We start from the raw sequence: 17,056 nt of genomic DNA, 5'->3' as shown, positions 1-17,056 counted from the left end.
TCGATAAACTCGTTTAATGTAAATTGTTTCCTTCACTCCCCAAGCTAAAATGCCAAAAGCGTTGACACGTTTTCCAGATGTCGTCTTTTTATAACACCGCGATTTGGAATCAGGCCCTTTCAAAAACTAATTAATCTTGTACCACGTTGCGTCATATTTGACAGAGTCAAGACCCCTGTATACGACACAGCACCGTAAGTCGTTCAGGATAGTGTCTCGTCAATTTAGAAAACAAATTAGGAACGGCGAAGATAACACTTGCGAAGTTAACCTTTGCAAGTCATACAATTACCGGGAAAAAAGAAGTGCACCAAACGTAGATCAAGAAGCATTGTTATGAATCACCACCAAACGCTGTTTCTCCCTCACATTTATTTATCATGCGCACAAACTACAAAACACAAAATCACTATCTTAACTCTATTAATATAGTTCATGTTCAAAGATTTGAATTTGAGCCGTAATTTATGGACGTTAAAAGGTTCTTCTTGATAGATCAAAGAACGACCACCATAAAAAAAGACTCCTTCTCAGAACGACAACCATAGAATGAAAATAGTTAGAAGATATTAGAAACAAGAAGGGAAAAGAGGGAAGAGACCAAGACGAATTGCCGTCGATCCCAAAGACGCAAGCGGGCATCGATATCTGAGGTTTTTTTCTTTCTATTTATCTCCCTAGCAGTTAAGAATCCATTTGTTCATTCAATATTCCTTGAATGCAAGGAATGATTCATTCCATTCAAATCATTAACTACTTTCTACAAAGTTATTTTAAATAATACTAGCATTTTTTTAGAAAATGAGAAGGAGAGAGGGAGAGAGAGAGAGAGAGAGAACATGGGGGGTGGAGTGGGAGGTTTTTGTTTTTGGATTTTTTTATTTTTTTTATTTTAAATATTAGAGATATTTTAACATCACCTGTAAGACTTCAATAAAAATAATAAAATTTAGACATATGAAATTACATTATTGCCCATCATTTTTTTTGTGTGATAGAAGACTAAGTTGTCTTTTCACCCTCTTTTGGTTGACAAAGAGGGTTTCATTAATTAATAAAGATATTCAAACTGTTATTTTCAATAGTTTAAAATTGAAATTAAAATAGATGGATTGCCATAGTATATAATTTAATAATTCACCTTGCTTTCTGAAAATTGTAAATTATTTTTTATTCTAAATTTAGTGAAAAAAAATGCAAAACGAAATATGGAAAACTCATCCTCTATATGCAAGTTTGTACGTTCATAAGGATACAATAGTATTGAAGAAAAAGACAGAGAACAATACAAAACGATCATATAGAACATTATCAACTATTTATCATTGTTATTAGTGGATCAAAATAATCAGACTTTGTGAACGAAACCAACAAAACCTTCACTATCACTCAAAAATTATCATAAAAAACCTCCACGGCACAACTTGTAGAAGGAAGGAACATACCAAAAAATATCAAAGGGAGCATCCCCCACATTTTTTTTGGAAAATTAAGGACATGCAAATACAGAAGGAAGGCCCCGGATTAACGTGAAGCCTAAACAACATGCATATTTATACACGTAATGTTGATGTTGGGTCCTCCATATATGTATATATATTTTCTGCTGCGTCCTGCATATATATTCCACAGCAACCATATGAGAAGTGAGAGATATGTCAAGAGCCACCAGAAGATCCAAAAGTGGTCCATTTTCTCATCTAATCCTCTCATCCTCTCAAAACCTCTTTGCCTTGAGTGGACGTGCTAAAGTTAAGAGAGCATTTTGGATATATCCCTGTAAATTCTATTCCTCAAAATGGGATAAACTGTCGGTGAGAAAAGGTCCATGTGATGTAAGCCCTCCTTGTAAAATTAAATTACTAATATATATGATAAGTAACGTTAGAGAGACGATTTATTTAAATTATATTTTGTAAATCAAATGACGTGGTTATTGATGATTGAATTATTACCTAAATGTGATTACGTGCTTATTTCTTACTGGTGACAAATCACATGATTTGCAAATAAGATACAAAAAGTATGGTTTTCTCTAATTATATTTTTTTCTTCTGGTGTTCTTAGAGGAAGTGCATTTCACTACTTTTTTCTTTTTGGGCTATTGTTCTAATTAGAGTTGGTGTACCACATAACCATACGTCAATTGGAATGTAATTAAGATTAACAATTTTGATTGTTAACCCCACCATAAACAATCCTTTTGAGAATCAATATAGGTAAGCATGCATTTCCATTTGTTTTCCAAATTGGTGAGGTTTCGTATCTTATCGTTTTTGGTTTATTGACGTACACACTTATATATATACAAGTTCTTTAAGAGAAGGGATTCCCACTTATTTTTTATACCATATAATTTTATGGATAATACCTGCATTTATTTTTTAGGATTGAGCTAATTCTCCCTTGCGAATAAGGTGACCTTACAATTTCATAATCAGAGCCATTCAATTTCTTAATCTTCGTTTCGAAAATCATTCTTACAAAGAATCATTTCAATTAGAGATCATTAGTCATTCAAATATATAGAACAAATTAACGGTGTAAGTACCAAGTAATATATTCATGAAGTATCAAGTAATACATTCATGATGAACCATTAATTTATTTGATGTTTTTGAATGATTAAATGATGTCTAATTTGAATGATTTCTTGTAGCAGTGGTCTTCAAATGAAAAATAATAAATTGAACAATTTCGATTATTCGATAAAGATATGGTATTCTTAAATGAAAGATATGTAAATTCCCACATAAGGAAATGTAAATATTATCCTAATTTTATTACTTAGAAGATTTGAGCTTCCTCCTCGATCCACATCATAAATACAAAACAATCAACCAGGATTTAGTAGCCAACTTTAATTTGGATTTTAATAAAACCTTCACTTTACAAGATAGATTAAATTACACTCCATGTATTTACAGGTCCATGGAAAACATTAAATCAAATATGGTAATGGTCAAATTCGACCATTGATCAATGACCTAGCTATGTACGTACCGTCAAGTCAAATAAAAGCTTGGATTGATGATTAAAAAAGAGAACGGGTCAATTAAGTTTCGGGACAGGCGGAGTTCTGTAACTTAGAAATTGGATTCGCTCCGGATCTTAGTGTCCGAAGCTTAGGCCATCTCTAACTGAAGGGTAGTCCGAAAATTGTCTTCAACCGAGGGCTAAGCTAAAGGGCTCGTGGGCCCCACGGAATCTGAAAGGGCCAAAGGGCCAATCGAGTGGCCCAATCCAACCAACCCCAGGCTAGGCCATAAATTCCAGCATTCTTGTCGGATATAACTGACAAGAATATATTTTAAATATATTCATGTCGGTTATATCCGACAGGAATTCTAGGCCAAATTTCAAATGCAACGGCTAGCTGACACTAGCTGATGTCAGCTAGCCGTTATTTTTGAATTTTTTTTTACAGTTTTATTTATTTATTTATTTATTTTTACACAATTTTTTATCCTATAACTTCTATTTTTTTTCTATAACTTCCTATAACTTCTATTTTACAAAATTTGTTTTATATTTTTTCTAAATTATATTTTTTTCCTATAACTTCTATTGTACAAAATTTGTTTCATATTTAAAAAAAAAATTCCTATAACTTCTATTTTACAAAATTTGTTTCATATATTTTTTAAATTTTATTTTTTTCCTATAACTTCCTAAGCCATTATACAACATTAAATTAAATTAAGTAACATGAAACAGCATTAAATAATATGAAACAACATTAAATAACATTAACCAACATAAAAATAATAAATTATGTTTACCCTATGGCCCTCGGTTGGAGACGGTTTTTTGTGACAGGGCTAAAATGAGCCCTATGGCCCTCGATTGGAGATAGAGGCAAATATGACCATGTACTGTTCATTAAAATATTAATATCTTGTAGGGCAAGAGGGCTAAAACGAGCCATTTGGCCAGCCTTCAGTTGGAGATGGCCTTAAGGATCAACACATTTGGACTACTGATTAGTGTGTAAAAGAAATCAGAGTAGTTGGTTTGTGTGTGGTAGACCAGCGAAATGAATTAATGAAGACCGTCGAATTCAATTTGTGTTGTTCGAATATGTTGAGTCTTAGGCTCCGGATACAATTCCCATAACTTTGGTCGGAAAGAGATCATTCGGATCTCTTTCACAAAAGCCACCAAATCAAGTGATCTGGACTCTTGAAATTTGATCCAACAGCTAAAGTTATTATAACTTTTAAAAGAGACCCCTGTTTTTAGTGTTGAATCAAATTTCAAGAATTCAAATCATTTTATTTGATGACTTTGGTGGAAGAGATCCAAAAATATCTCTTCCCACTTTGGTCAACTATGGATCCCTAACGTTCGGTTTTTTCCTAGCACATGTGATGATGTGATGTGAGGGGTTTAGTGTGCTGATGTACGTTAGATGTATTTGTCAGACTATCCATCTGATATACAAACAGGGCAAATGATACATGTAAAACCCTAACGAGGAAAACCTTTCACAGTGAAAACGGTACCATGCGTTTTCATGAATGTAACGATATGGAAGTCTTCAACCGCATTGCAGCAGCACTTTACACGATTAGTAAGAGTGGCGTTATATATGTTAGCATAAATGTAGGTGTATTTTATCCTAATTAATTGATCCTAAATTACTCAATTTTTTTTCTTCGAACAAGCGATATTATCTACACTAAGAGGGAGGGGGTAGACTTAGCCTCACAATGAGTTAACAATAATGTGGTTCAAATTCGTCTTTGATAAGAATCTAACCTAAAACCTCTCACTTACAAATGAAGAGGAATACAACTAGACCGTAGTACTAAGTGACTAAATTACTCAATTATATTACAACTGAGAGACAATGTTTGTTTCTTACAAAGATTCTAATGAGAGAATCGTAGTGATTGTTTATCTATATAAATAGTGGGCACTACTCTTACAGAAAAAGACGCTCATTATTGGACCAAAAGCCTATTGTTTGGTTATGCACTGTGTATCTGGCAAAGAGGAGAACCTTATTATTGAAGTCAGATAATTCTTACATGTTAATATTTAAGTAAACTTGAAATGCATTTATCAAATTTGACTAAATTTTGGTAAAGTGAAGCGAAAATCGAATCGAATTCTAAGGTGTTAAGTGACAAAATTTGAATTTCAAGGTTAAAAGTGAGATCAAGATCAAGTTCGAGGGGTCATAGAAAAAAAAAAAGGCAAAAAACTAGTACCTTCCTATTTTAAGGCTTACAAACACATAATTTGGATAAAAACTCATATGCACATGCGTTTGGTTTTAGAGAAATGATAATCACACACTTTTTACTTTGTCTATATAGTTTGTTTAATTTTGTTCGCTGCTTGCATTTTATTTTTTCAATTTGACACTTAAAAATTAAGAAATGTGTGTATGTTCATTATTTCTCATAATTTTAATAAGACAAGTTTCATGTGTAGAAATATTGGATGAAAGTCTTTTATGATTAATATATAAGTCAAACTATCAATTACCTGACACACTCCGACCTGAAATGTTCATTTGGACTCCGAATTGAGCTGTGTTGGCCGACACCAGGAGGATGACGAAACCATGAAGTGTAGTGATGTGGAAAATGTGAATAAATTTAAACCTAAAGTGCTTAAATGCAAGAGTGCGCTTATGAGCGGGAATGAACCCATTTCACAAGTGATGTCAGAGCACAAGTAAAGTGCAGTAAAAGTAGAATTTGAATTATGTCATCGAAGGTAATCACCAATACGAAGATTTGCCAAGAATCCTCGTCAACACAAAAGCTCTGCCACTAAAACTTGGATGGGCTAAAAACAAAGGTGGGTGGGCCTAAAAATAAAGTTTTGTAAAGACCTTTTCAAAAACATAATAATCCCTCGTTGTAAAACAAGTATAGTTTCCAAAATATACATACTACATATAGTGTGAAAATACTTACCGTAGCCTGCAATACCTCAAGAATTCAATACGTCACAATATTTCGTAACTAAACCACTAACGTCTGGTAAATTACGTAACCTCACATAACAAACATATCATATCGAGTGCTCATCAACATATGCTGACATACGATTTCATGCAGAGGTATTCTGACATAAACAAGACTGGGTGTAATAATGTTTTGTACTCTAGTACTACAATCATGTGAAGATTAGCGCATGCGCATCATATACGAGTCCTAATTGCCTATAGTAATTTAGGACATGACTAGCACCTACAATGGATCCAAAGTGAGCGTGCAGTGCGATGTGAACATACACGTGAAGCCTGGTCCGGGCGAGTGTTAACATCAGTGTAGCACACAATAAGCAAATAACGTAAATATGATCATGCAATGGTAAGTCAATAATTCGATAATTCAATCATTCTAATCAATGAAATACTATTCTTGACCGTAACTACAATTAAGAGCAGTTTCATCGGGGCTTGATAGCCTTGCACCCAGTCCAAAAAATGGACCAGCTTCCCTTATTTTTGCTCCACCCCAGCCTAATAGGCTGGCACCCAAACCAAGCCAGGCCACAGGCTGGCCCAAAATCGATAGACCTGTTGATCGGCCCATCTGATGCCATGCTGACGCCAATGTGGCGTCAGAGGTCGTTTGAATTTTTTTTTTTGCGCCAAGCGCGTGGGAAGCACGTGGGACTGGGCTCGCTTCGCTGACAATAATCCAGAGCTGGGGCTCGCTTGCGCAGGCGCACGAATAGGAAGGCCATGTGGCCGGTCTTGGGCCGTTGGATTTCCAACTGTAAAAAAAAATTGAATTTGAATTTTGATCTGGATCGTCTAATCACAGATCAACGGACCACGTTTTTCCCCCAAAAATTATATATAAAAAAAGGCACAATGGTCAGAATTATGACCGTTGGCCACGTGTCAACTTATAGGTTGTTGGATTTGAATATTTTTCAAATCCAACGGTCCAGATTAATTACCTAAATAAAAAATTTATAAAAAATTAATTACAAATTATTAAAAATTGTTAAAAAATACAAAAAAAAAACTTAAAAAATTTATTTTTTTCTCTATAAATACCAAACCCTCTTCTTCCACCTTACACCATATTTCAATATTTTCAACACTTTCTACCAAAGCTTTTATATACTTTTTGTGTGAAAAAAAAAATACCAAGAACCTCATCCTTTCTTTTTTTTTTGTCCATATATACCCCACATCCTTACATCCATGTTCATCATTTTCAAATCTTGAGTTCTTACAATGTCTTTTTCAAGGAGAGTGTATAAACAGTTTGAGGAGCAACAGAAAAGATTGTTGGCACAACGGGAAGAATTGGTCAATCTCGAGGAAGGTGGAGCTAGAGATGAGGCTTTCACAATGGAAGAGGATGAGGATGATGACCATAGAATGCAGAGGGCCTCACATTCCAGCTGTGTCATGGAAGTTGTGGGTCAGATATCCCAATCCAAATGTGCTGCAAACTTCGATAGAAAGAGGGAAAAACAAGGTACAAATCTCTTGGAAGATTATTTTATCCCCAATTATGTATTCCCTAATCATGTTTTTAGACGTCGTTTTAGAATGCAACGAAGTTTGTTCGACAAAATCATGAGTGCTATTTGCAACCATGATCAATACTTTGTTAAAAAAAATGATGTTTTTCATGTTCTAGGTCTTCTTCTTGAGCAAAAAGTTACTGCTGCATTGCGGATGCTTTCATATGGAGCATCTACAGATCAAGTGGATGAGATAACGAGGATGGGAAAATCAATTGTTTTGGAGTCCCTGATGCGGTTTTGCTTTGCAATCAAAGCCCTCTATACGTAGGAGTACCTCCAGAAACTGACACCTATAGATCTACGAAGCCTATTGAGGAAGGGTGAGATGTGAGGCTTCCCTGGCATGATTGGAAGCATCGACTGCATGCACTGGACCTGGAAAAATTGTCCAAGTGCATGGCAAGGAGCTTATGGCGGCATAAAAGGAGCCAAAAGTATCATTTTGGAAGTGGTGGCTTCATTTGATACATGGATTTGGCTTGCATTTTTTGGTGTTCCAGGAGCTCAGAATGACATAATATCCTTACCCAATCTCCAGTGTTCGACGAATTTCTGCATGGAAAAGCGCCCAGAGTCACATATTCAGTCAATGGCCATACATACGAACAACCGTACTACCTTGCAGACGACATTTACCCAAGGTGGATAACTTTTGTCAAAACAGTCCCACATCTACAAAGTGAAAAAGAAAAACACTTTGCAAAATATCAAGAGGGGTGTAGGAAGGATGTGGAACGTTGTTTTGGTATCCTGCAAGCTCGTTGGGCGATTGTTAGGTCAGCTGCCATAATGTTTGATGTCGAGGCACTTCAATCCATCATGATGACGTGTATCATTCTCCACAACATGATTGTGGAAAATGAGTATGATTATGATGCCATCGACAAATACGAGCCAGACATAATGAACAACTCAAGAACACATATCTATTGTGCTCATGACGGCACCAAAGATCCCGTGCAACACGAGCCATTGGAACGGGATGGACGTTACAATCAAAGTTAATAAAATCGTAAAATTAGGGACGGGTTGTTACATTAGCTATTGACCTAATGTTGTTTCGTTTCTCAAAGTTGCAAACTAATATTAACTTAAGGTTTGGATATATTAGTTAGGTTAAACCTCAAACAAGTAGTTAAGCGTAGCTAAAGCAAACCAATACATATAGTTACAAACTTATGAATTTGTTTTGGCCATTTTCCTTCACAAGTAAATGAGCAAATACTCTACATTCTTACGTGTATCAATTATTTATGTAATGTTATTTTACAAGTGCTTTAGTTGTTAAATTTGATTTTTACAGTTATTAAGTTTTTTATTTTCAATATCAATCATGTGTTTTTCATACTACTCAGTACAATTTAGTGCTAACTGCTAAGTACTATTGTGATTTAGTTTATTGTTATGGTCTACTGGTATTTCTCTTCACTTGTAAGTGAGAGGTATTAGGTTTGATTCTTGCCAAAGATGAATTTGAACAGCATTATTGCTAGCCTATTCTAAGGCTTTGCCCACCCCCTTTTCCTTATTGTAAATAATATCGTTTGTTAAAAAAAATAACAAGAAGAACAGTTTAATAATAGTAACATATGTTGGTCACACTTTCAGTTTTCATTTGTTGAGTATTATAGTTTTGAAATTTTTTTTTATTCTGTAAAGGACAAAGAAAAGAAGAAAATGTGAATTTGGGTCCCTATTTTAGGAAAAGGATTCTCACCAGATTCTTTTTTTTGGGGATCCGAAAGATCTCATGATCATGGTCATTCATCGTATATCGTGCGGTCAAAAATCATTTGAAATTTAAAATTAAATATAAATAGTACCTAACGAAAATGATCGCACAATATATGATGAATAACCATGATCATGGAATCCCTAGGAAAAGAATCCGACAAGGATCCTTTTCCCTATTTTAAATTCCTTCCTTGAAGTTGTTAGTCATGCATGTACATTAAAGGCCGAGCGGTACTTTTACTACTGTATTACATGGATCTTCAAAAGCTGACAAAACAATTAAGGGTAAATTACACTTTACCACCTCATGTTTGGGGTTGATTTCAATTCCTTACAACATCTTTAAAACATTTCAATTTCATACCTCAAGTACTATTTTATTTCAATATATTACATCTGTTACATTTTCCATCCATTGATGCGTTCTGAAGTGGTTGCCACATTTCTGCTGACGTGGCTGCCAAATTTATGCCACGTGGCAAAAAAATTATACATTAAAAAAATTATAATAATTTATCCTTAAAAAAAAAAAAAAAAAAAAAAAAAAAACTTAAACCTAGAAACCATTCCCCCCGACCCACCTCCCTCCTCCTCCACTCTCCTCACCCCATCGACCTCACGTCCCTCGACCTTTTCCCTCCTCCTCTCTCCTCGAACTTATTCTCGAACCTCCACCACAAGAACGCTCCGCTTCCGCTGCCTTCGCGCCTGAACCCACCCCATCTTCCGCAGCCGCTCTCCACCTTAACGCTGCAAATGCAAAGCCCCAACCCTAGATCTTCCATCCCCTCCAGTATGTTTTCAACATCTTCGTCCACAACAAGTCCACCACTGCAAGCCCACCAGCAACACCAACATCGCCTCCAACCCTACCCATGTCGACTAGGCTGGAAATCGGACGGCAATGATATATTCTTCCTTGCGCGACAATTTGTTGCGGGTCGCGATGGTTTAGGCAAAGAGCACAAAGTGGTGAACACCCAAACTTCAGCTAACAAATTTAGTGGCGGTGGTTCAGGCAGAGAGTGCAAATGGACTGACAATTGAGACGTGGATCAAATTTAGGGATTGGGTTGGATTCAACAAAATTTGGGGGTTGGATTTGGTGAATTTGGGGATTAGATTTGTCCAAATCCTAAATTTTCGCAAACCTAGGTCCAGGTTGCAGAGGCTGAAGTCGGCGTCAATGGCAACGACGGATGAGGAAATAAGGTTTGCAAAGGGAAAGGGAGAATGTGGCTAGGGATGGGGAAGGGGAAGACATGGGTTTTAGGGTTTTCTTTTTTTTTTTAATTAATATTTTGATTAAATTATTATTTTTTAAATGCATAGAAATTTTTTTTGCCACGTGGCACAAATTTGGCAGCCATGTCAACTCTTAACGGATCAATGGATGGAAAATATAACGGATGTATTTTATTGAAATAAAATAGTACTTAAGGTATGAAATTGAAATGTTTTTAAAATGTTGTAAGGAATTGAAATCGATCTCAAACCTGAGGTGGTAAAGTGTAATTTATCCAACAATTAAAGAAAAGAAGGCTCATGATTCTCAAAGGCTTTTTTCTGTCTAGAAAATAATTTATATGGAATGAATTTGCGGTCCTATAGCACATTGTGTTCAATAATCAATGACGTATAAGTTTTGTAGGTGTATTTTTGCTCACCGTCTTAAATTTTAGTGTTTGTTTACTATACACCTAATTATCTATCACTTGTCATTTTACTTAACTTTAGTTAGTTTTTTCAAAATAAAAAAAAACATTTAATGTGAAAGTAGTTATAGTTAGGTGAAATGACACGTGATTAACAATTAAGTGTATGATGAGCAACACCATAATTATGATGGTGAGCAAAAATAAACCAAATGTTTTTACAAATGAGCGAATTGTTATTGACACTCCAAACTTTCTATATTTGGAAAGAAAAATAAACTTGTAAGACTATCTCCAACCCTGACCTAAAAGCTAAAATTTACCATTCCCCCCCCCCAAATCCACTCTAACCCATGACTTAAAATAAACCTAAAACCTAAAACCCAAATGGATGTCAAATTCCGGCCCAATTTTAGGCCACAAAGCAAAATGGGCCCCACCAACTGAGAGTGAAACCAGGGCTGTGTTGCCCACTTCCCAACCTACGCGCCACACGCACTTGGCAGATTGTTGAAAGCAGACAGCCCCATGTGGGGGTGTTCCCTACTGTCAGAAAGCAAAAGCAGCCCAACGGCTACTTTTGGTGATCCAACGATTGTGTTTAAATGGGCTGTTGGTTAATCCAACGGTCCAGGTTCAAATTATTATTTTTTTGTTTTATATTTATATATTTATTGAATCCAACGGTTTAAATCGAATATAATCAAATCTAACGGTAAAAAAAAGATCTAACGGTCCAAATTTAAATCCAACGGCTAAAATAATTTAAAAAAATTATTTAACTTAAAATTCAACAAAAAACTCTATAAATACCTATGTATTTGTTCAAACATCCACACAAAACTCACTTTTCTCCTACAATTCTTCCAATTTTTCTTTCTACCATTTCTTCTCATTTCCAAAATTTTCAAGATGGCAAAAGAGCATGTTAGAGGTCGTAATTGGACCTTTGACGAAGATATTGCTTTATGTTTGGCATGGATTTCTGTTAGTGAAGATGGTGTCGTCGGCACCAATCAAAATAGAAAGGATTTGTGGGGTAAAATCATTGATAAGTTCCATGAAAACTCCAACGCCGGTCGAAGGAAAGTTGGTGGTGTTTATGATCGGTGAAAGATTATCAACAAAGCGTCCACTTTGTGGAAGGGAAGCTTAGAGAGAGCCATGGTTGACATGCCTAGTGGAAGGGGCGTCTCAGAAATTGTGAGTTTCTTTGTTGATATTTTTGTTGTCATGTACATAATAGTATTTTGCAACTAATTGTTTTTATATATTTGTTGCATAGGGTGACAAAGCAATGGCAATTTACAAGACAAGAACTACACCAAAAAATCAAGCTTTTAAGTTGCATCATGCTTGGAACATCCTCAAGGATTGTCCAAGGTGGGGAATCGATGCGAATCAACAATGTGGAAGATTATTTCATAATGAAGCCCCACCCCCAAATGATGTCAATGAAGGTGTGAATTTTGCCGACAATGAAGGTGTTGGCCAAATGAGCCCAACTTCTTCTTTGCCAAGGCCCTCGGGTAGAGATAAGCAAAAGGAAGCAAAGAGAAAAGGGAAGTCCCAAGATTCGATAGTGAACAATTTGCTAGTGAAATGACAAGAATGAACGAAAACCAGTGTCGTCGGCAAGAAGAATCGGCCCAAATGTTTTTGGCCATGAAGCAAGAAGGGGATAGGGAGCAAGAAAGGTACGAAACTAATTTGATAATGGCGGACCTCGACAAATACACTCCAGAGAGGAAGAGATACTTATGTGGTAAGCAAAAAGAAATTTTACGAAGGAATGCCACAAGGAGTATATTTCAAGATGATGATTCATCGCAAGACTATCACCCAAGTCCACCACCAAGTCAAGATGGTGGATATCATTATTAAGTTTATGTAGTCTATGAGTTTTCGATTGTATTAAGTTTATGTAGTTTATTAATTGTCTTTTTTTTTTAAGTTTATGTGGTTTATCATGATTTTCATGTATTGATTTAGTGATTTTTCAAAATTTATTGGAATTTAAATATTTTTAGGTTAAAATGTTCATATAATTAATTTAGGATAGTCTACATAATTTTTTTTTAAATTAATTTAAAAAAAATAGCCTTAATTCAGTTTTTGATAATCTGGGGCTAAAATTTTAGGCCAAAAGGGTTGGAGTAGAAAAGCTGTTTCTAGGCTAAAACCTAAATTTTGTGGGCTAAATATTTTTAGGTTTTAGGTCAGGATTGGAGATGGTCTAAGAAATATAGAATGAGATTTTTGAAGTGTCAATAACACTTCCCTACAAAATATTGTATTATTAAATTATACGTCCTATGCCAATAACACATCCCTCCCTCCTCAAGCTAAAACGCCAAATGCGTTGACACGTTTTGCCTATTTAGAATTAGGCCTCGTCCCCTATCTAGATCTCTTTCAAAAACTAATTAATCTTGTGCCAGGCTGCGTCATATTTGACAGAGTCAAGACCACTATATACGACACAGCACCGTAAGTCATTGGAGAGTCATTCAAGAATCGGGATAGTGTCCCGTCGATACAGAAAACAAATTAGGAACAACGAAGATAACACTTGCGAAGATTAACCTTTGCCGGTCATAGAATTACCGGGAAAAAAGAAGTGCATCAGACATGGATCAAGAAGCATTGCTATGAATCACCACCAAATGTTGTTTCTCCCTCACAGTTATTTATCTCAACTCTAATAATATAGTTTGTGTTCAAAGATTTGAATTTGAGCCATATTTCATGAAGGCTAAAAGGTTCTTCTTGATAGATCAAAGAACAACCACAATAAAAAAAAACTCTTCTCATCATAAAGACAACCACAAAATGAAGATAGTTAGAAGATATGAGAAACAAAAAGTGAAAAGAGGGAAGAGACCAAGACGGATTGCATCCCAAAGACGCAAGCAGGCATCGACATTTGAGGTTTTTTTCTTTCTATTTGTCTCCCTAGCGGTTAGGAATCCATTTGTTCGTTAAATATTCATTGAATGCAAGGAATGAGTCATTCCAATAAGATCATTAACTACTTTCTACAAAGTTATCATAAAAATAATAATTTCAAACCGTTATTTTCAGTAGTTTAAAACTGAAATTAAAATAGATGGATTGCCATAGTTTATGATGTAACAATTCACCTTGCTTTCTTAAAATTGTAAATTTAGTGAAAAAAATGCAGAACGAAATTTAGAAAACTCATCCTATGCAAGTTTGTATGTTCATAAGGATACAATAGTATTGATGAAAAAGACAGAACAATACAAAACGATCATATAGAGCATTTATGAACTATTAATCATTGTTATTATTGGATCAAATATTATTTTCATCACCGCAATTTATCTTGCCTGTTTGTATTATTGTATAAATAATTTATATATGGTCAATTTTAGGCTAATTGTCTCACAAAATAATCAGACTTTGTGAACGAAACCAACAAAACCTTCACGATCACTCAAAAATTATCAAAGAAAACCTTCACGACAACTTGCAGAAAGAAGAAACATCCAAAAAATATCAAACAAAGGGACCATCCTCTCCCCCCCCTCCCCCCCCCCCCCCCCCCCAAAAATATCAAACAAAGGGACCATCCTCTCCCCCCCCCCCCCCCCCCCCCCAAAAAAAAAAGGATCCCCCACCACCCCGAAGGAGGAGTCAGTCTTCCTTGAAGAAATATCAAACAAAGGGACCATTCCCCGCCGCCCCCCCCCAAAAAAAATTTATTTTTTGAAAAATTAAGGACATGCAAAGACAAAAGGGCCCCGGATTAACGTGAAACATGCATATTTGTACACGTAATGTTGCTGTCGGGTCCTCCATATATGTATAAATATTTTCTGTTGCTTCCTGCATATATATTCCACAGCAACCATATGAGCAGTGAGCCCCACCCCCCCCCCCCCCCTCCTCTCTCCCAAACCCCCAAATTGATCCCTCACCACCCCGAAGGAGGAGTCAGAAGAAATATAAAAAAAAGGGACCATTACACGCAAAGACAAAAGGGCAAACAAGATTCTCAATGACCTTTATATAGATTTAGTGCTTTAGTCTAGTAATTAGAATATGGGCCATTTGGAAATTGATTGAAGGCTTGGGCCTTATGGTTGTGTGGATTAGGCTTGTATAATATAGCCTAAATACAATTAATATTAATTTCTGTATTTATTGTATACTTTTCATTTTGTATAGCAAGTACCTTTTGTGAAATAAAAATTGTGAATTTCAAGTTCTGTTTATTTCTGTTATTCTGTTTATTTCTGAATTGTTCTCCAACAATCTTCAAACAGTATGGAACAATCAGGAACTAAACCTCTTTTTGAGAAGCCTGAGAAATTTAAGGACGGAGACTTCAAACGATGGCAGCAGAAAATGCTGTTTTATCTGACAACCTTGAATTTGGCTAATGTTGTGCACCAGACTGAACCTACTGCAGATGAGAAAATATTTTTTCTGCAGAAACTTTGACGGCTATAGATGCCTGGAAACATAATGATTTCCTCTGCAGAAACTATATTCTTAATGCATTAGATGATTCATTGTATGATGTCTACGTGGTGTGCAAAACAGCCAAGGAACTTTGGGAATCACTTGAGAAAAAATATAAAACCGAGGATGCTGGTTCAAAGAAATTTGTCGTGGGAAAATTTTTGGACTACAAAATGGTGGATTCCAAGTCTGTTGTCTCTCAAACTGAAGATCTCCAGAAAATCATCCATGACATTCATGTTGAAGGGATGGTAATCAATGAGTCTTTCCAAGTGGCGTCCATTATAGAAAAACTGCCACCTTCTTGGAAAGAGTTCAAGAGTTATCTCAAGCACAAACGAAAGGAGATGACCCTTGAGGATCTCATTGTAAGGCTGAGAATTGAGGAAGATAACAGAAAGAATGAGAAGGGCCTGGTTTCGAGTATGGAAGCCAAGGCGAATGTTGTTGAAGGAAGTTCATCAAAGCAAAGGCTAAAATTCCAGAAAACTAAGAAGAAGGAAAGCCACTTTATCCCTGGTGCGAAAGGCAAAGACTTCAAGAAAATCAAGGGAAGTTGCTGGGTTTGTGGAAAGCAAGGCCATAGGGCTCAAGAATGTCGCCATCGAAGGGATCAAGGTCCTGGAAATCAAGGCAACAACAACCGCGCAAACCTGATTCAAAACAATGTGGATGCTCTGGCTGCAATGATTTCTGAAATCAACCTCATATCTGACCACGCTGATTGGTGGATAGATACCGGTGCGACTCGCCATGTTTGTGGTGACAAAAAAATGTTTTCTTCGTACCAGAAAATAGAGGGAAACGAGCAGCTGTTTATGGGAAATGCATCCTCATCTGTTGTGGCTGGAATAGGGAAGTGTGTTCTGAAATTCACTTCTGGAAAGGAATTGACCCTTCTTGACGTACTGCATGTCCCCGATATAAGGAAAAATCTTGTTTCTGGTCCTATCCTTAGTAATAAAGGATTCAAACTAGTTTTTGAGTCCAATAAGTTTGTATTAACGAAAGGGGGAATGTTTGTGGGAAAGGGTTACCTTGCTGATGGATTATTCAAACTCAATGTACTTGCTAATGCTATGAATGAAATAAATAATGCTTCTGCTTATATTGTTGATTCATCTAATTTATGGCACTCTAGGTTAGGACATGTAAATTTTCGTTCTCTTTTTAGAATGCATAATTTAGGTTTGCTGCCCAAAATTGATTATCTAGATAATGTTAAATGTGAAACTTGTACATAATCGAAATTTGCAAGTCAAAGCTTTAAATCAGTGCATGAAAAATCCAATGATTTGTTAGATTTAATTCATAGTGACTTGTGTGATTTTAGATCATATCCAACTCGTGGTGGAAAGAATTATTATGTAACATTTATAGATGATTTCAGTAAGTATTGTTATGTTTATTTACTTCATAGCAAAGATGAGACCTTGGATATGTTTAAGACATATAAGGCAGAAGTTGAAAATCAACTTAACAAGAAGATTAAAGTCTTAAGGTCCGATAGGGGAGGAGAATATGAGTCTCATGCTTTTGCTGAATTTTGTGCCACACATGGCATAATTCATCAAACAACAGCCCCCTATACACCACAACAAAACGGTGTTGCCGAAAGGAAAAATAGGACTTTTAAAGACATGATCAATTCTATGTTGAATAGT

At 35.7% G+C, this 17,056-nt stretch overlaps 1 protein-coding gene and 1 pseudogene across 1 annotated transcript; both read left to right on the top strand.

Annotated features, from left to right (window-relative positions):
- Positions 1 to 7,213: 7,213 nt before the first annotated feature.
- Positions 7,214 to 7,706, top strand: LOC126613779 (uncharacterized; annotated as a pseudogene).
- A 4,325-nt stretch (positions 7,707 to 12,031) lies between these two features.
- LOC126613778 (uncharacterized) lies at positions 12,032 to 12,916 on the top strand. Its single transcript, XM_050281371.1, has 2 exons — positions 12,032 to 12,104; positions 12,187 to 12,916. The coding sequence occupies exons 1-2, from the start codon at positions 12,066 to 12,068 to the stop codon at positions 12,505 to 12,507; spliced, it is 360 nt and encodes a 119-aa protein (XP_050137328.1). The 5' UTR covers positions 12,032 to 12,065; the 3' UTR covers positions 12,508 to 12,916.
- Positions 12,917 to 17,056: the final 4,140 nt, after the last annotated feature.

This window comes from Malus sylvestris, chromosome 2 (genome assembly GCF_916048215.2).
Source record: "Malus sylvestris chromosome 2, drMalSylv7.2, whole genome shotgun sequence".
Classification (NCBI taxonomy): Eukaryota; Viridiplantae; Streptophyta; class Magnoliopsida; order Rosales; family Rosaceae; genus Malus; species Malus sylvestris.
Note: the sequence above shows the minus strand (reverse complement) of the source record. Positions and strands in the feature narration are given on the sequence as shown.

What these genes read in the sequence shown, in the direction of transcription:
- LOC126613778 (XM_050281371.1), top strand. Translation starts at nt 12,066, where the DNA reads ATGGTTGACATGCCTAGTGGAAGGGGCGTCTCAGAAATT. An exon ending in GAAGGGGCGTCTCAGAAATT is followed by an intron (nt 12,105 to 12,186) that starts GTGAGTTTCTTT and finishes TTTGTTGCATAG; the next exon opens with GGTGACAAAGCAATGGCAAT.